General features: G+C 58.5%; 4 protein-coding genes across 7 annotated transcripts; 2 read left to right on the top strand and 2 right to left on the bottom strand.

Annotated features, from left to right (window-relative positions):
• Positions 1-138: 138 nt before the first annotated feature.
• Positions 139-4,261, bottom strand: RPUSD4 (RNA pseudouridine synthase D4). The gene is made up of 7 exons (XM_075116334.1): positions 4,068-4,261; positions 3,524-3,689; positions 1,727-1,928; positions 1,452-1,545; positions 1,200-1,350; positions 812-909; positions 139-658 (listed from the first exon to the last, which is right to left on the bottom strand). Exons 1-7 carry the CDS (start codon positions 4,230-4,232, stop codon positions 473-475), a joined length of 1,062 nt encoding a protein of 353 aa, XP_074972435.1. The 5' UTR covers positions 4,233-4,261; the 3' UTR covers positions 139-472.
• A 74-nt stretch (positions 4,262-4,335) lies between these two features.
• On the top strand, positions 4,336-10,062 carry HYLS1 (HYLS1 centriolar and ciliogenesis associated). 2 transcript variants are annotated; one of them, XM_075116337.1, is made up of 2 exons: positions 4,336-4,512; positions 8,818-10,062. In XM_075116337.1, the coding sequence occupies exons 1-2, from the start codon at positions 4,351-4,353 to the stop codon at positions 9,607-9,609; spliced, it is 954 nt and encodes a 317-aa protein (XP_074972438.1). In that variant the 5' UTR covers positions 4,336-4,350; the 3' UTR covers positions 9,610-10,062. The 2 variants fall into 2 exon arrangements, with proteins under 2 accessions (XP_074972438.1, XP_074972439.1); XM_075116338.1 differs by lacking the exon at positions 4,336-4,512 and adding an exon at positions 5,945-6,077.
• Positions 4,618-11,434, bottom strand: PUS3 (pseudouridine synthase 3). Of its 3 annotated transcripts, XM_075116332.1 has the most exons (6): positions 11,297-11,315; positions 9,032-9,102; positions 7,443-7,876; positions 5,722-6,287; positions 5,165-5,355; positions 4,618-5,045 (listed from the first exon to the last, which is right to left on the bottom strand). In XM_075116332.1, exons 3-6 carry the CDS (start codon positions 7,827-7,829, stop codon positions 4,732-4,734), a joined length of 1,458 nt encoding a protein of 485 aa, XP_074972433.1. In that variant the 5' UTR covers positions 7,830-7,876; positions 9,032-9,102; positions 11,297-11,315; the 3' UTR covers positions 4,618-4,731. The 3 variants fall into 3 exon arrangements, with proteins under 3 accessions (XP_074972433.1, XP_074972431.1, XP_074972432.1); XM_075116330.1 differs by lacking the exon at positions 9,032-9,102 and having other exon boundaries at positions 11,297-11,434; XM_075116331.1 differs by lacking the exons at positions 9,032-9,102; positions 11,297-11,315 and adding an exon at positions 10,156-10,305.
• DDX25 (DEAD-box helicase 25) lies at positions 11,417-17,374 on the top strand. The gene is made up of 12 exons (XM_075116339.1): positions 11,417-11,442; positions 11,530-11,584; positions 11,672-11,716; positions 12,138-12,273; positions 12,363-12,455; positions 12,550-12,652; positions 13,329-13,443; positions 13,809-13,986; positions 14,321-14,558; positions 15,006-15,168; positions 15,328-15,516; positions 16,721-17,374. The coding sequence occupies exons 5-12, from the start codon at positions 12,394-12,396 to the stop codon at positions 16,780-16,782; spliced, it is 1,110 nt and encodes a 369-aa protein (XP_074972440.1). The 5' UTR covers positions 11,417-11,442; positions 11,530-11,584; positions 11,672-11,716; positions 12,138-12,273; positions 12,363-12,393; the 3' UTR covers positions 16,783-17,374.
• The last annotated feature ends 40 nt before the right edge of the window (positions 17,375-17,414 follow it).

The following is a 17,414-nucleotide window of genomic DNA, read 5'->3' as shown; positions in this document are numbered from 1 at the left end:
GGATGTGAGGGAGAGACTGCTGAACAGCTCCGGAGGGACGAGCGACAGCCCTCAGGGACTGCACCCGGGTGCGATCAAACCTGCCCAGGCACCGAGATCCGCCCGCCCCGAGCGCAGAGAGACACGCAACCCTTCACCTCCGCAGGAACTGCATCTTTTATTGCTCAGAGACAAGTTCAAAACATGCACTGGGCAAAGCCCAGTTTCTACCCAGCCACGTTTGTCTGAACAAGAGGCTTTTCAGCGTGTCCGGCCACCTTTTCTGCACCAAATCGGGGCAAGAAGCTCACGCAGGTACCTGGTTTGAAGCCAGCAACACCGGTACCAGCGCAGGAGGTCTCTGGCGAGCGGGAGACCACAGACTTCATCGCAGTGCCGGCTCCAAGGCAGACACTGCTGCAGAGCGGCTGGACCCAGCGCTACCGCGCGCTGGAGATGCGGAGGTAGAGCGTACCGCTCCCGTCCTGCCTCGTTAGTCGTTAGCGACATCCAGCTCCAGCTTCTTCAGGGTCTTTTGGAAGAAGAGGGGTGGCTTGCAGACGAGGTCTATCCGCTCGCCCAGGGGCAGGGAGAGCCGGCGGGCATGGAGGTGGAGGGGCAGGTGGCGAGCCTTGCTCTGCTCCAGCTTCAGCCTCTTCAAGGTGATTTCAGGAAGCTTCTGCAGCGAGGACACAAAACATCCCTTTCACAAACCCACCTCTTCAGCCAGGACTTGAAAACACCAGCCCCGGTGGAAGTGGGGGGACACAAAGGGGTTGCTGGGCCCTGGATCCGGCTCTGGCAGCTCCCCCCGATGCAGGACCTGCCTTACCTGGGGTGCCAGTTTGCTCCAGTGCGAGTATTTGTGATCCCCCAGGATGGGGCACCCCAACCCGTAGGCCAGGTGAACCCGGATCTGGTGCTTCACCCCTGAGGAGGGAAGGGAAAAGAGGAGAAACATGACAACTCACCGAGGGTGCCAGGCCTTGGCTCCCTCCTGCCACCCTCGGTGTCGGCTAATCCCCTGCCAAAGTCACTGGCAACCAGAGAGTGGCCTGGCAGCAAACCATCACCCCAGGGCGGCTTGCTCCCAGAGCCTCAGCCCAAAAAGGATTTTGGTGGCATCTAACAATGAGTTCCCGCTTCTCTTGGCCGCAGAGCCACAGAGAAAGCGGACCCAGGAGCCGACACAACCCCAGGGACACCCAGCCAGGCCTTACCCGTGATGGGCTGGAGCTCCAGCAGCGAGCAGGCAGAAGAGCTAGCCAGAAGGCGGTACCGAGTCACGGCGCTTTCGGCGTTGCGGTTCTTGCGGATTTTCACCACTTTCCCATCCTCAGGAGACAGGCGATAGTTGGGGGCCAGTGTCATCTGAACGGCGGCGAGAGGGTAAGCCCGCGGGAAGGCAGGAGCGGGGTGCCGGGGCAGGGAACTCAAGGCCAGAACGGCGGCCCAGAGGACATCCCGCTCACCTTGTAGTGTGACTGGTGGCTCCGCACCTCCTTCTCCACCATGGGTATCTCCACGATGCCCTCGGTGGGGTCTGGGTCCCCCAGGCTAATGGCCCTGGGGAGGGAAAGCAAAGGTCTGCAGGGGGTCACTCTAGCAGGAAGGGAACCCTCCCCTCATCCCCGTAAAACGATGCTTGAAGGAAGACATGCACAGCCCCACACCCTGCTGTCCCCTCACCCCTTCTTCAAACCCTACGGGCCCGTCAAAGCTGCTTCCCCACCTAGACCTTTCCTACCAGTAGATCTTCTCCACCTGACGAGTTTTGAAGAGAAGCCGGATCTTCTCAGCTGCCTCCTTGCTCCATGCCAGCACCATCACGCCCGTGGTCTCTTTGTCCAGCCGGTGGCAGAGGTGGAGGGGTTCGGCTTTCATGTTCTTCAACATCTTGGCCAAAATCGGCAGCACGTCAGCAATGCAATTCTTGATCCCAGGGCCACCTGCATAACCCACAGGCGAAGCCATCAGCGGAGACGTTCACCTCCCCGTGTACCTTCCATCACCCACAAAACGTGAGGTGAAGGCTGTGATCTAAAGGTGGCAAACTCCCCGCGCCCCACCCTGGGAAGGGAAACCTCAGCGCAGGGAGGACGGAAGCAGAGGATCCCCCACTGGCACCACGGAGCCGCAGAATCACAGAATGTCCTGAGTGGGAAGGGACCTAGAAAGATCACTGAGCCCAGCTCCTGTCCCTGCACAGGACAGCCCCAAATTCACACTGTGTCTCTGGGGGCCTTGTCCAAGTGCTTCTGGAATATCACCAGCCTTGGTGCCGTGATGCCTCCCTGGGGAGCCTGTTCCAGGGCTCCATCACCCTCTGGGGGAAGAACCTTCTCCTAATACACAGCCTACCCCTCCCCTGGCACATCTTCCTGCTGTTCCCTCGTTCCCTGTTGTTGGTCACCAGAGAGAAGAGATCAGCACCTGCCCCTCCTCCTCTTCCCCTTGGGAGGAAGCTGCAGAGCGCCATGAGGGCCGCCCTCAGCCTCCTCTGCTCCAGGCTGAACAAACCAAGGGACTTCAGCTGCTCCTCGTACGATTTCCCCTCTAAACCCTTCCCCAGCTCCGTGGCCTCCTCGGGACACTCTCCAGTAGCTTTATACCCTTAATGTCCTGTGGCGCCCAACGCTGCCCGCAGCACTCGAGGTGAGGCCACCCCAGCACGGGGCAGAGCGGGACAATCCCCTCCCTCGCCCGGCTGCGATGCAGGGCTCGATGCCCCCCAGGGCACAGCTGGCCCTCTGGGCCGCCAGGGCACGCTGGTGGCTCCTGTTCAACCTGCCGTCGGCCAGAGCCCCTGGGTCCCTGCAGAGCTGCTCCCCAGCCCCTCGTTCCCCAGGCTGTCTGTACATCCAGGGCTGCCACGCCCCAGGGGCAAAACCCAGTGCTTGCCCTTGTTAAACTCCGTATGGTTGGTGATTGCCCAGCTCTCCAGTTTGTCTAGGTCTCTCTGCAGGGCCTCACTGCCCTCAAGACTGTCAGCATCTCCTCCCAGCTTTGTGTCATCAACAAACTTAATTAGCATTCCTTCTGGTCCTGCATCCAAGTCATTTATGACAACACTAAAGAGCACCAGCCCCAAGATATCCGGATCCCTGCGGAACCGCTCTAGTGACTGTCACCAGCCCAGTGTAACCCCATTTACTATGACCCTTTGAGCCCGACCTGTCAGCCCATTGCTCACCCGCTGCATTACGTATTTACCCAGCTGTGCGCTGGACATTGTGTCCAGGAGGAGACTGTGACAGACAGGATTGGAAGCTTTACTGAAATCCAAAAAGATCTCATCCACTGGCTTCCCTTGGCCAACCAGGTGGGTGACTTTGTCATAGAAGGAAATTAAGTCTGTTAAAAAGGACTTTCCCCTCGTGTACCCGTGCTGGCTGGGACCAATGACTGCGTTGTCTTTTGGGTGTTTTTCAGTAACTCCCAGAATAACCGTCTCCATAATTTCACCAGGCACAGAAGCGAGACTGAGGGCGAGCCATCGCCGTTCCCCTGCTCTACGGCACCAGCACAGCCAGCTTTTCCTCACCGTGCACTGGGAGGCCATAGGGTTTGTTGATCACCACGATCTCCTCGTTCTGGTACAGGGTTCCCTGCTTGAGCACTTTGGCCAGGACGTTGGGGTGCACCTGCTGCAGCTGCTGGCTCAGCACAGCGAGCTCCCGAATCCGTTTCTGCACCGGGTCTTTGGGGATCTGTGGGGAGGATAAACGGCTCTTGGCTCCCGCGTGACCTCCCACCCGCGCCTCGCTTCACAGAGGCGTTTCCCCACAATCCCACCCCGCCGCCTGGAATCTCCCTTGGCCACACACAGGGATGACCACCCGCAACTCCCCGCTCCGGACCATCCCCCCTGCCCGGGCGAGGCGGGGAGGGAAAAACCCTCGGCACGGCGGTAACGCCAGCCCGTCCCCACCCGCGGCCGCCCATCGCGGGGGGCGGGAGGGCCACGGCCGGGCAGGGCGAGGGAGCCGCCCCCGCTCCACGCGTGGGCCCCAGCGGCGCGGTGCACGCCGGGAGTTGTAGTCCCGCCCCCTCAGCGCTCTGCCCGGCCTAACCGCCGCACCGCTCACCTCTCGCTTCTCCTCCTCGCTCCTCCGTAGCCGCTCCGCCAGCTGCTCGGCCCGCAGCGCCCCCGCCGCCCGCCCGCTGCCGCAGACGGTGCGCACCGCCCGGCCCAGGCCCTCGGCGGGCCTCCGCCACCGCCGCAGCAACCCACCGCCGCTCGCCGCCGCCATCTTCCTCCCTCCACCCCTTCGTTCTCCCTCCGGCCAATAGCGGCGGCGCGGAGGCGGTACTTCAACCCGCCCCCCCAATCGGAAGGGGGTTCTAGCCGAGCGACACCCACACCGCCCAATGAGGGTGGTGCGAAGGGCGGGCCTCATGGGGAAGACCCCGCCTCCGCCCGGCTGTTTAAACGCCCGCGACGGTTGGCGACCGGTAACAGCCGCGGCGGGAAGACGGGAACGGCCGGGCCCGCTCGGGTACCGGGGGGAGGAAACGCGAGACCCTCGTCAGGTACCGGGGAGGGGCCTTGGGGGGCCGGGCAGACGGGGCCCCGAGCCCTGGGGCCGCCCTGAGGTGAGGTGAGGGGCGAGGCCCCTCCCAGACTAGGACACTCTGCAGGATTTCTTAAAATTTATAAAAATAACATTGAAAAATTGCATTTTTTTAAGTAAAAAAAAAAAAGAGTAAAGCAGCAAGCTGCCCTTGTCCCGCCGAGGTGACCCCTCACCATCATTCAGCATCCACACAGACCCGCTTGGGGAGCTGCTCGGCAGCATCACCCCTCCCCGGGGCGTCACTGCGGTGGCTCCTCTTGGTTTCGGGGGGCTGCTCGTCTCTGTCCCCGTCCAGCCCCAGGCCCTGCGGGGTTTCGATGCGGCCCCTCCGCACAAAGTGGCGGATGCGGGCCTCCAGCCCCTCGCACTTGGGGCGGGCCAGTAAAGGTTTGTAGGTGCGGGCTTTGATGCCTTCCACGAAGCTGCTGACCTGGCTGCAGAGCGGAGGCTTCATATCTCCCCAGAGGATGGTCGTGCCGTTCCCCGGGCCTGTAATATAATTGAAAAAAATACCAGTGGTTTGAAAAATCTATTTACCCCTTTCCTTCACTCCTTTGGTTTTATTAGTTACCTCCATCCCACAGTATTGCCAGAAAACCACCACTTACTTTCTCCAGCAGCCACGGGAGCAGCATCTAACCCCTGTAACATGTTACGCAGCACTTGAGTTTTGACTGCGTGGCTGGCCCAGAGCTGCTGTAGGTGGGTAACGTTGAACTCCTGCACCTCTCGGTCGTAGAGCCAGTGAAGGTTTTCAAACTTGCAGTCATACAGGACAAGGGGAAACTCAACTGCCATGCTAGGGAAAAGGAGAGAAAGCATCACCTGTGGTGGGCTGGAGGGATGCTGTGACAAAAAAAGCTTGTGTAACAGCCCATCAGCCTGTCTTTTCTGCCAAAACCAGCCCTGTCTTTTACAGAACTCCTTTTTTCAATGAAAACTGGATTAGTTATTACCAAATGCCAAGGACTAAAGCCATCCAAAGCTTGTCCAAGAGCAAGAAAACTGGGATCCTTAAGGATACCTCCCAGAGAGGCTGCTGGTGGCTTGCTTCCGTATTGTGAGCAACCGCTTTGCAGGTTGGCAGAGAAGCGGCTCGCAGCAGTGCTTTGTGCGCGGCCGTTGCTTTGAGGCAGCCCGGGAGGCTTCCCCAAGCTCTCCATACCTGTACTGCGGTTTTCGGGGGTTCTTCTCCACATTCAGCAGCTCGTCAATGATCTCTGGGCTCTCCATCCTCTGGCCAATGAGGAAGAGGATGGCCATCATGCAGCGGACTTGGTGATAGAGGAATGCCTGTCCCGTCACCTCAAACTGGCATAGACGGAAGGGATCCTGCAGCCCGGTTTCTCCTCCTCTCTCCACCCATGTCACTCCGGCGCTGAGAATTGTTCTCTGGAAGTTGACCACCCCGTTGGCGACATCCATTTTACACAGGTTACGGAAATCGTGGGTCCCCACGTACCTCTGGGCCGCGACGTGCATGAGGGCCACATCCAGGTTGGCGCAGGGGAAGAAATATCGGTAGGTTCTCTTGAGGCAGCTGAACCGGGCACTGAAATCGGGCTCCACGGGGGCCCAGGCCAGCGCCCGGATGTCGGGCGGGAGCACCCTGTTCAGAATATGGGTGTAGCGGAGCTCCTCCTCCCCCTCGCTTCTGCCTCCTGGGTCGCCCTCGTGGCCGTTGAGCTTCTTCCCCTCCAATAGGTTCGAGCGGAGATCTAGGGAAATCACCTGCAAAATGAGGAAAGCCAGGATTAGATTGCAGATGGGCGTATTTGGGATGGCAAGCCAAGTCTTCCTACACCGCTGTGAAATAAATTCAGGATCTCCTACAGATGAAGGAGTCTTAAATCAGGCGCTCTTACCACTCCTTCCTGCGGGTAAAGCTGCAAGTGCCTCTGCTAAGCTTCCTAGCAGATGCTATGGATTCCTTTAATAAAACAGAGAAAGTTGCAGACTGCCTACATAGCATGGTCTCGAAACAGCTTCAACTTTAGTCACTGTTTTTAGGCTAAAATATGCTGCTTGTTTTTTTTTCCTGTGCTGGAGGTGACGCCTCGAACCCAGTAACAGCCTGGCTGTCTGGGAAACCTGCAGTGGGAACAAGTTAATGCTGCAGGTGCACAAGAAAATGCAAGAAAAGGCAGCCCCTGCCCTTATTCCGTGCGGCTCATCTTGCCAAGGAGAGCAGACCGCCCACCTGAGCCAAAACCACCCCAAAGCCAAGCTTCCAGAGCCGGGAGGGAGGGAAGGAGAGACTGGCCTGACAGTGAAGCCGTGGTGGCGCAGGAAGGGCTGCGCTCTCCCCAACAGCGCAGCCAGCCTGGTGGCTCCGTGCCCACCAAGCCGGCCGGCTGGCTCGCCTCCCTCCCGCTCCTACGCTCCCTTCCGCTAGCTGCCGCTCCCCTCAGACCGTTCTGCGCGGAGATTCAGCTGCAGGAAGCTACCCAATTCTTGGAGACTTTTGGTGGGGTTAGCAAATGAAATCCGCTGAGGGGGCTCTGCCAAGCGCCGCAGTCAGCGCAGGAAGAGCAACAAGCGCGTCTGTGGAGGAAGGGGCATCTCCCCTTCTGTTTGGCAGCACTGAGCTACTGGGGAAGCTGCAGCCTAAAACGCATTTCATCCTCTCAAAACAGGCCCCTGGAAAAAAACCTAGTGCTAATATGGAAAAAAAACCCAGCACTAATAAACACTTTGAGGGTCTAAAGTCATCATTCCACAAGCAGGAAGCCATCATTAGGCTCACTTTCAGATTTAAAAGCTGATGGCTTTTAAAAACCAACTGCAACCTGTGCTGCCTTGGCTCAACGCCGTGGGACAGCCATCCCACCGAATTCCCACCCGCACAGGAGCCTGGAAAGCCCCAGGGGGAACGGACATCCTGACCTGTCCGAAGGCGCTGACTCCTTTGTCCGTCCGCCCGCAGCGGTGGTAGTTGGAGGTCTGTCTGTCGTCTACCAGCCGTGTCTTCTTCAAGGCCTCAAACAGTTTCTCTTCAATAGTGTTGCTGGTGTTTTCCTGGCTGGCAAAACCCTGGTAGCCCCAGCCCAGGTAGGCGATCTTCAGCGCCACGTGTCTGCGGCCGTAGGCGCCAAAATTGAACGGCCGTTGCTGGCGTTTCTTGGCTTTGCCAGGGGCCACAGGAGCCTCCCTTCTCCCAGCACCCTCCTTGTCCTCTCGGAGCTTCTCCTGCAGCCGCTTCACCTCCTCTTCCAACTCCTGCACCCTCCTCAGGAGTCGCTCGTGGTCGGTAACCGCGCTCCCTTCGGTCATGGCTGCTCTCTGGCAACCTTAATTAGTTGCTGGTAGCTCCTTGGGGTCTGTGGAGAAAGAAGGAGATCGGGGGGGGGTGTGTGTGTGTCATGTTTTTATGTGGCTTTTATTACACCTAGAGCTGTGCTCTGTAAAAGAACTGTTACCCATGGAATAATTCCTCATTTTTCAACCCCTCAGTGTTCCTAGCAGAGCCAGCGGGGCTTAGCTGGGACAGCTTCATCTTCCTGAAGTCTCTTTCCACTTTTTCATCGCCCCTCTTCCCCCGGCTGCCGCCACACAATCGGATCTGCTCCGCCAGCCCCAGTGCGACGGCAGCACATTCCCGGCTAGCCTTTCCCTACAGGCGCGGGGCCGTCACGGAGCCCTTTCCATTTTCGCACTGCGCTCAGCCAGCATCAGCACTCCAGACAGCCTGCTAACGGCTGCCATTCATCTCGCTGCGCCATCTGCTCCAACATTTCCTAACGGCACCATTAAAACTTGCATTTTATTTTTTTTCCAACCCATTTCACGGCGTAAAGATATCATGAGTGGAAACAGCGTCTGGATCCCTTTTTGCAGCAGGTCTTGAGGTTTGTTATAACCAAACAGCATTTGGGCTGCGATAGCCAACATCTAAACCAAGCATCTAAACACGCGGCGCTGAGCCTTTTCCTCTTCTGCGGAAGCAAAGTCCCCTCTCAGATGTCCCTAGGTTCAATCACGACTAGATCCTGCGTTTGTCCATCATCCCGTTAGTACTTTATATATAATGGATTGATTTTAGCGTGGTTTTTAAGCGGGGAATTTAGGAGTCGCGTCAGAGGGGGCTTTGGGGCTTCACAGCTCCGCTCTTTCCATTTAATGTGGGGCAAGAACCTTCTGCTCCAAGACCTCCACCCGATTAACCTCAATCAACACCCGTGAACCCCAGAAGCTGAGTCACAACACCCCCTTTTATGCCTTTAGCCAGCTGCAAGATATTAACTGTGGTTTATTTTCACAGGATCCATCCAGCTCGGTGGAAATGATGGAGGAGGCGCCGGGGCTGGAGGACGAGGAGTGGCTGGTGGCCGCACTGGCCCCGCGCCGCCCCCGCTCCGATCCCTACGCCGAGGCCTCCTTCGTTCTGGGGGCGCAGCCAGCCCTCCCTACACCTTCCGAGGATCGGAGGGGAAGCAGGAGGTTGGTAATGAAAAGGAAGGTGCTGAGGCACAGACCCGATGGAGGAGTCGAGGTCTCCGACGAGTCGGCAGCCAGCGAGCCGGACAGCGACGCCGAGGTTTTGAGCCTGAGGCAGAAAATGCTTCAGCTACGGACATTTGCAGAAGACAGCATCTCCGAGGGGGAAATTGAGATGAGCAGCAGCTCCCTCGATGAGCCCCCTTCCTGCTGGCCCCATGGGGACAGTCCCCCCTTTCTCCTCGGGGGTTTCGGGAGCCGGAGCTCTCCTGCTTCTCAGTACACTGCAGCGGCCGGACAACCCAAGTCCTTCATTCCTCCGCGCTTCGAGCCCTTGGGCCGTAACCAGGGCAAAACCGACCGAGTGGCCAAATATTTTGAATATAAACGAGAATGGGAGAAATTCCGAATCCCAGGGGAGGATCAGCGGCAAGAACTGCGCTGGGGCATCCGGGAGCAGATGCTCTGCAAACCCGAGCTCCCTGGCAGGCCGCAGCACCTCTATGCCCCCAACCCTTACATCGTGCCCACCGAAAAAAAGAGAGCTGCCCTACGCTGGGAGGTGCGCTGGGACCTGGCCAACGGCCTCGTCCCCAGGAAACACACCTCCTCCTAGACTCCCGAAGCCCTGCTCCGCGCCGACCGTCCTCTAACTGCGCGCCCGCTGCTCTCCTGAGGACTATTTTTTTTCCTTTTTTCCTCCTCAAAATCCCTGATAATTCGGAAAATCTCCCCCTTTTTTTTTTTTTTTGCACTTCAAGTGGGTTAAATTGTGGTATTAAAACTTTAATTAAAGTTTTAAATTAAAATTAATTAGATTTAAATTAAAATTCAAACTTTAACCTTAAAGGGGTAGGGTAAAACACCCTTGCACCCTGCAGAGCTTCTCTTCAAGTTGAGATTAGACCACACGGCTCGTGAGACTTTTCAAATATAGGGAGAAATAAGACTGTAACAAACCTGGGGATTTCAGGGTTTTTTCAGCACGTAATGGCCGCTGGGTTGCTGTGCAAGCTCTCACGGCGGTTTTATTTATGGCAATATCTTTAATAAAGCATGCGGAAAGATCTGATCTGGTTCTGTGGGCTAATTCCCAACTCCCCCACCAAAGCCCTCAGTTTATCCCTCCACCACCTATCAGCTCCCCTCGCCTTGTTTTTACCTCCTTTTTAGAATGAATGAGCTTTAGGATGAAGTGAAGATAATATCGTTATTTTTTTTTTCTCCAGGCTTTGGGGCAGACCGACAATTCGGCAGCTTTTGCACAGGAAAAGGCCTTGAAGCTGCGGCAGGGCGAGAGGTTGGGGACCCCCTGTGGAAGGGCCCCCCTGAAATCCTGTCGGGAAGCTGGAAAAGGACTCCCCCCACCCCAAATCTCCTCTGGGGGGTCAGGGTGTGGCCCTGGCTGGGGATGAGGGGACACACACGCTCCCCGCCCTGCTGCTGCCCCCACCCAGGGCTGGGGAGTTCCTATGAGGGGGTCTTGACCCCCCCAAAAGCCCATGGGGGGACAGTGCCACCTCCCTATGGGGTCTCCACTCCTCTGGCACCCCAGGGACCCCCCCAAAAACCTATGGGGACCAGTGCTGGCACCCTACAGGGTCCCTTCTGCCACAGGGGACCCACCCCACCCCAGGGGGTCCCTGTCCTCAGCACCCTGAGGAATCCCTTACCAACCTACGGGGGTGTCCCTGTCCCCAGTGCCTCAAGTACCCCCGCGGGATGGTCTCTGCTGCCCCTGGGAACCCCCCCAAACCCCACAGCAGCGTGTCCCTGTCCCCAGTGCCCCGAGGACCCGCCCCCCCACCCCACCGGATGGTCTCTGCTCCCCCAGGGACCACCCCAAACCCCACGGTGGGGTGTCCCTCTCCCCAGCACACCAAGGACCACCCAAACCCACGGGGGGGTCTCTGCCCCCGCCAGGGACCCCCTGAAACTCTGCAGCAGCGTGTCCCTGTCCCCAGTGCCCCGAGGACACCCCCCACCCACCCCACCGGAGGGTCTCTGCTCCCCCAGGAACCACCCCAAACCCCACGGCGGGGTGTCCCTGTCCCCAGCACCCCGACGACCCCCTTTCGGTCCCCCCAAACCCCACGGGGGAGGTCTCTGCCCCGCAGGGAACCCCACTAAGCCCACGGGGAGGGTGTCTCTGCTCCCCCGGGGACCCCCCCCAAAACCGCATGGGCGGGTGTCCCTGTTCCCAGCACCCCAGGGACCTCCCCACGGGGCGGGGTGTCTCTGTCCCCCAGACCCCACGGGGTGCGCCCCCACAGCCCCGGGGGGTTCCCGCTCCCCGGCCCTACCTGCGGCCGCCGGTACCGGTGCCCCGGAAGCGCCCGCCCCGTCCGGTGATGCCGGCCGCGCTCCGCCCGCGCGCCAGGGGGCACCGCCCCTCATGAATATTCATTAGCCGGGAGCCATGGCGGAGGCGGGCGACTGGCCGCTGCGGGTGGGCACCGGGCCGGGCCTTCCCCGCCCCCACCCCACCGCGCCCCCCGGGCCCCGGCGCCGGTAACGGCCGCCTCTCCTCCCTCAGCTCCCCGGTCTCCGCCCGCCGACGCGCCGCCGGGACCCCTCCGTGCACCGCCGGGGTAAGGGGGGGCTCGGCCTCCGGGAGGGCCCCGGCCTCGGGCCGCTCCCCCCCCCCCCCCCCCCCCACCTTCCTCCTCCTTCGGCAGGGCGCGGCGATGAGGGACAGGAGGAGGAGGAGGAAGAGGAGAGAGGTGGGTCCTGAGGCTGGGGTGCTGAGGGGGTCCCCGTGGGGTCCCTGTGGGAGGGTGGGGTTCCCTGTGAGGGTCCGGGGGGTGTACTGAGGGGTCCCCGGGAGGGGGGATGCTGAGGGGTCCCCGTGGGAGGGCGGGGGTCCCCGGGGATGCTGAGGGGTCCCCGTGGGAGCGCGGGGGTCCCCGTGGGGTCCCCATGAGTGGCTGGGGAGTGCCACGGGGTGTGCTGAGGGGTTTCTGGGGCGGGGGGGGGGGGGGGCATGCTTGTACTCACTAATGCCCTATAGGTCATAGCGGTGCCAGGGCGCCCCGAGAGGGGGATGGCCAGAGACCCCGTATTTGCAGGAAGGGGGAGAGACTTCTCCTAAGAAGTCGGTTTTTTGTTGGGTTTTTTTTTAAAATTATTCTCTGCCTTTTCCAGTGACCTCGGCGGAAACCTCCCTGCTGAACAAGCTGATCCGTACGTCCCTCGTGGAGTCCAGCCACCACGTGGAGATCCTGCAGCAGGACCCCAGCTCCCCGCTCTTCTCCATCAAAACCTTTGAAGAGCTGCCCCTGTGAGTCGCCAGCGGCCCCCGGCCCGGGACCTGCTGCCGTTCCTCACACCAGCCCTCCTTTTTATTTTATTTTTATTTTTATTTTACAGGAAGAAGGAGCTTTTGAAGGGGATTTACGTCATGGGCTTCAACAGACCATCCAAAATCCAGGAGACGGCCCTGCCGATTATGCTGGCGTATCCGTGAGTAGCATCGCGGTGTGGGTGAGCCCCGGCTCCCTCCCGGTATCCCTGATGCCCAACCCTTGGGCGCCGCTGAGCTGCCTTTGCTTTGCAGGCCCCAAAATCTGATTGCCCAGAGCCAGTCAGGGACAGGGAAAACAGCAGCTTTTGTCTTGGCGATGCTGAGCAGAGTTAATGCCGCTGAGAAATACCCGCAGGTAACATAGGGAAGGGAAAGGTGACGCAGGAGGGGTTTGCTGCAGCCCTCAAGATGCTGCCACGGGGGTTTTGTCCCCTATCTCTGATTTTATCTGCTGGAGGGGGATGATAAACCCCCAGGTTCTGTCACAGCAGCAGGTAGGACGGAAAGCATGGTGCCTGTCAAAGGGAGGTGCTTTTACTTGCTAGCAGTAGGTTAAGCCAGGCTTTAGATATCCTGGAATTTACACTTTGGGGAGCATCCAGCTGAATTTGAAAAGCAACTGCAAAGACCACTGGTTTTCTGGTGGCTGAACCCCCTCTGCGAGCCCCTCTCTGCGAGCAGAATCAGCTTTGCGAGCTGGCTACTGCTATTCAAAGCCTCTCACCTCATGCATACGGGGCAATTTAATCAGTTGCTTTAAAGCTGGGTGCAGAAACGAACCACGTGGTGCTTCAGGAGACAGATTTCTCCTCTGGCGACTTCTTTCTGCCTACATCCGTCGAGCTGTGCTGCGTTCTCACCTCCCTCAGCTCCAAACGCGATCACCCTGCACCTCTGAGGGGTTTTCCTGTGCTCTTCTTTCGGTCCCTTTGAAATACCTCCTCATCTGCCAGGGGTAGCCCATCCCGGGAGCAACCCTCGACTTTGAATCGAGGCATTTCTCATCTGACAGCCTTTTATCTCCCCTCAAGTGCCTCTGCTTGGCTCCCACCTACGAGCTGGCCCTGCAGATCGGGTGCGTGGTCGAGACCATCGGGCGGTTTTGCGCTGATGTCAAGGTGATGTACGCTGTCCGGGGAAACCGAGGTGAGTCTGCTCCCACCAAGCAGAGTTACCGGCGTCATAACAGGAGCGTTCAGTGAGTACAGGGATCCTCTCTCGGAGCCTTGAGCTACCGGGAGCCATGCAGACCTCCACGGAGGCGTATGAAATGGTGTCTGTATTCCCCTCTCCTGCTAAGGAGGCTTTTCCACAAACCCTGGCTGCTTCCAGGCGCCCCATTCGCGTGTGGGGCTGGCTCCCACCCCACCGAGGCCATAGGGAGGTATCAGCCCCACTTGCAGTTTTAAGCTCCGCTTTGCGATGACCCCCTCAAAGGCTGGAATCTGCATTCGAGTAGCAGAAATGCGTCGCGTTTGGAGACGGCCGGATGCTATTTCCCTCTCTTGCAGTTCTGCAGGGCGCTGTGCTGGAGGGCCAGATCGTCATCGGGACTCCGGGGACGATGCTGGACTGGTGTTTCAAACGGCGGGTCATAGACGTGAAGAAGATCGACATGTTTGTGCTGGATGAAGCCGACATCATGATCGATACCCAGGGCCTCTCCTATCAAAGCATCCGCATTCAGAGGCGAGTACTCCCGATGGCTGGCATCCCGCTTCCCGTGCTTTTCTCCCGCTTTGCCCAGCTCTGAGGGAACCGGTTGCCGGATGAGCTGTATCGGTGATGAAAAAGAACATCCCTGTGGTGTCAAAGGGGCGTCTGGGGAACCACAAGTCTGGGGATCCAGCTTTCTGTAAAACCGCATCCGTGGGACACGCAGGGAGGTTTTTATCTTGCTCCCCTTTCCTTTGAGACGTTGCAGCTCCCTTTCTGCCCAAGGTGACCCAAAATCAACTTAAATTAGCTTTTATTCCTAATGAGTCCCTCTCCTGGGCTGACCAGTCCTTTTTCTCCACCCCAGGTCTTTACCCAAGGGCTGCCAGATGCTGCTGTTCTCGGCCACCTTCAAGGAAACGGTCCGGGCGTTTGCCATGCAAATAGTCTCCAACCCCATCGTGATAAAGCTGCGGGAGGAAGAGCTCACCCTTGGCAACATCAGGCAGTACTTCTTCGTGTGCAAGAGCAGGGAGGAGAAGTACAGAGCCCTCTGCAACATCTACGGCAGCATCACCATCGGCCAGGCTATGATCTTCTGCCAGGTAAAGTGGCTCAGCCCGCGATCAATGAATTTTGCAGTTGGCGATAACAGAAATGGCTCATTTTACGGTGTGGGCGCAGGGGGCTCCTCCCAAGACCCTCAGAATCAAGCAGCGGACCCCTGGGAGGGGTGGGGAGTGCACTGCCAGCATTTACTGGCAGCTCTCCTGCCAGTTGGGACCGCTTTTGCCTGGCTTCCACAACCACCAGTGCACAGAAAACACACTGTGTTTCCTTGCCCTTTGTGCTGCATATCCCGACAGAGGCTTCTGGCTTGTCTGCTTCGGATTTTTGCCTTATTCTGAGGTGTTATAAAATGCCAGGAGCTCCCTCGAAAAGAGCAGGGGACTCAGGAGGGGGGGAAATATCGGGGAAGGGTTGGCCAGGAGCAAGCAGAGCAACAGAAGAGCTGCTGCAAAACCTCAGCCCGCCTTCCCCCATGTGCCCAGACCCGGAGGATGGCGGACTGGCTGGCGGTGGAGATGACGCAGGATGGGCACCAGGTTGCCATCCTGACGGCGGAGCTGACGGTAGCCCAGCGGGCCAACGTCATCCAGCGCTTCCGCGACGGGAAGGAGAAGGTCCTCATCGCCACCAATGTCTGCGCCAGAGGTACCGCCCGAAAACCCGGCGCCCCTTCCCTTTTCCGATGGCAGGGGAAATGCGTTTCCCAGCCCACTGGTTCTCCCGCTGGCAGCACGGGCTTGAGGAAGGGACCCTCCCTGGCCTGCGGGGTGATCCCTTTCCACAGCCCACCTCCTCCTTTCTCAGGGATCGACGTGCAGCAGGTGACCATCGTGGTGAACTTCAGCCTCCCCATCGATCAGAACAACGAGCCGGATTTCGAGACCTACCTCCACCGCATCGGGCGAGCGGGACGCTTTGGGAAGAAGGGCATCGCCTTCAGCATGGTGGAAAGCCAGAATGTGCGGCTGGTGCAGATGATAGAGGAGCATTTCCGTGAGTATCCACGCGGATCGAGGCGGTTTTGGGACCGGTGATCCCCCTCCGGCTCTTCCCACCTGCAAAGGGACCTTGTTGGGCGGCACTTCACACTCAGTTCAGGCAGCAGAAGCAGCTCTACTTTCAGCCCCTCACCCTTCTAGGGTTAGCTTTTTATCCCCAGCAGCCCAGTTTTCAGAGAAGCAGCCTAGGAGGACGTGTGTGACTTGCAAGGGACCTCGCAAGCACCCAGGATGTCTCAGCACCTCTTTTTTTTTTTTTTTCCCCTCCTTCAGGCATTTTATCTGCCTTTATCCTGCAAATTCCCTGTCCTGGGGGAGCCGGTGCTGCGGCTCAGCTCAGCCCTGGCTGAGGGAGAGAAGCCGGCAGCTGAAACGGCACAGGTCATTCCTGATGGGAAATCGATTGCCCGTCATAAATGTCATGAGGATTTTCATGGGATTTGCAAGATTTTTTTCAAGACTTTCCAAGTCTCGCTGCCTCTCTTCCCTGTGATTTTTTCCCTAAAAGAAGGCTATCAAAACATTTCGGTGCGCAGAGAACCATGTCCCTTCCTCAGCTTCGTCCTCAGAGCTGCCCAACCTTCTTGGCAGCTTGAAAATGGAAATTTAAAAACCAGATGAGCAGAGCAGGCACGAGCCAGATACTCCAGCGAAGGCTTTTCTGAGCAGCGGAAGCGTCAGCCGGCTGCGACGAGCAGCTCGAACAACCGTGAGGCGGACGAGCCCAACCCCTGCCAGATTTAGCCTGGTGTGGGATTTCGGTGGGGTGAAAATCCGAGCAGCTGAACTCCCAGCGCCCTGCCTTTTTGCTTTTTTTTAACACCACGACGTTGCGATTTGAGAGCCGGGGCTGACGACAATAATGACCCTTCCCCGGCCTCACATCGCGTTGGAGGTGGGAGCAGAGAGCGGGAGCGCATCCAGGAATCCCAACCCGATGCGGTGCCGCTCGCTTGGGCTGCCTCTCGCTTCCTTAGCGGCCTCCTCGCGGCCGCTGCCCTTCCTCCTGTGCTTTCTCTGAGTTTATTTGACTATCGTTGAAGGCCACAGAGCAGAAACACTCTGCCGAGTGCTTGAGGGGGTTTCCCAGCCCGTGCCGGTGCCCGCGAGCAGCGCAAACACGGCCCCGCGGGGCGGCCGGGCTCTGCTGCCACCCTGGTTGTGCCAAACGCTGACAATTTCTTTTTTCCTTCCTGCAGAGACCAAGATCAAGCAGCTGGACCCAGATGACATGGACGAGCTGGAGAAGCTTGCAAACTGAGTGAGGAGAGGGGGGGATTTGCTCCCCCAGATCGGAGTTTTGGTTCAAAAAGGGAGGGAAAGTTCCAGGGGAAAATCTCCCAGTTCTCTCGTAACTTCCTAAAGCCATTGGGTTTTGTTGTGATGTTTGAGGAGAAGACAGGGCCGAACCCTCGGCCCTGGCGATTTATTGCCCTTGGTTTTGTTCCTTGTTACCTCTCTGAGGTTTTTTTCACAGCCGTGACGCTGCGTGTCCTGAGGAATCCCTGGAGGGGCTCTTAAAACATGGGGTAACGTTCCTCAAAAATGGGTGTGGGGGCACTCGGAGCGCTCAGAAAACATAAACTCCGTTAACTGGCCCAAAGTATCTGCTGAAAAGTTTAAAAAGAAAAAAAGTTAGGAGAAAGGAGCGAGTCATTAAAAAGCCAAGCCAGTCTCACTAGGTGGCAGCATGAACCCACCGCTGCCATCCCAAATCCCAGCGGCACCCGAACCGCTGGCGGTCGGGGTCACGGCGGTGGCGGGAGAGCGAGGTCAGGCCCCCCAGGCTGCGTTAGTGTCCCCAGACAGTTTATCCCAGCTCCTCGCTAATAAAATGAAATTATTTATAACTATTGGGGTGTTGTTGATCCTCCTTTGCCAAAGTCCCTTGAA

This window comes from Phalacrocorax aristotelis, chromosome 22 (genome assembly GCF_949628215.1).
Source record: "Phalacrocorax aristotelis chromosome 22, bGulAri2.1, whole genome shotgun sequence".
NCBI lineage: Eukaryota > Metazoa > Chordata > Aves > Suliformes > Phalacrocoracidae > Phalacrocorax > Phalacrocorax aristotelis.
This window is presented reverse-complemented; position numbering and strand designations above follow the sequence as displayed.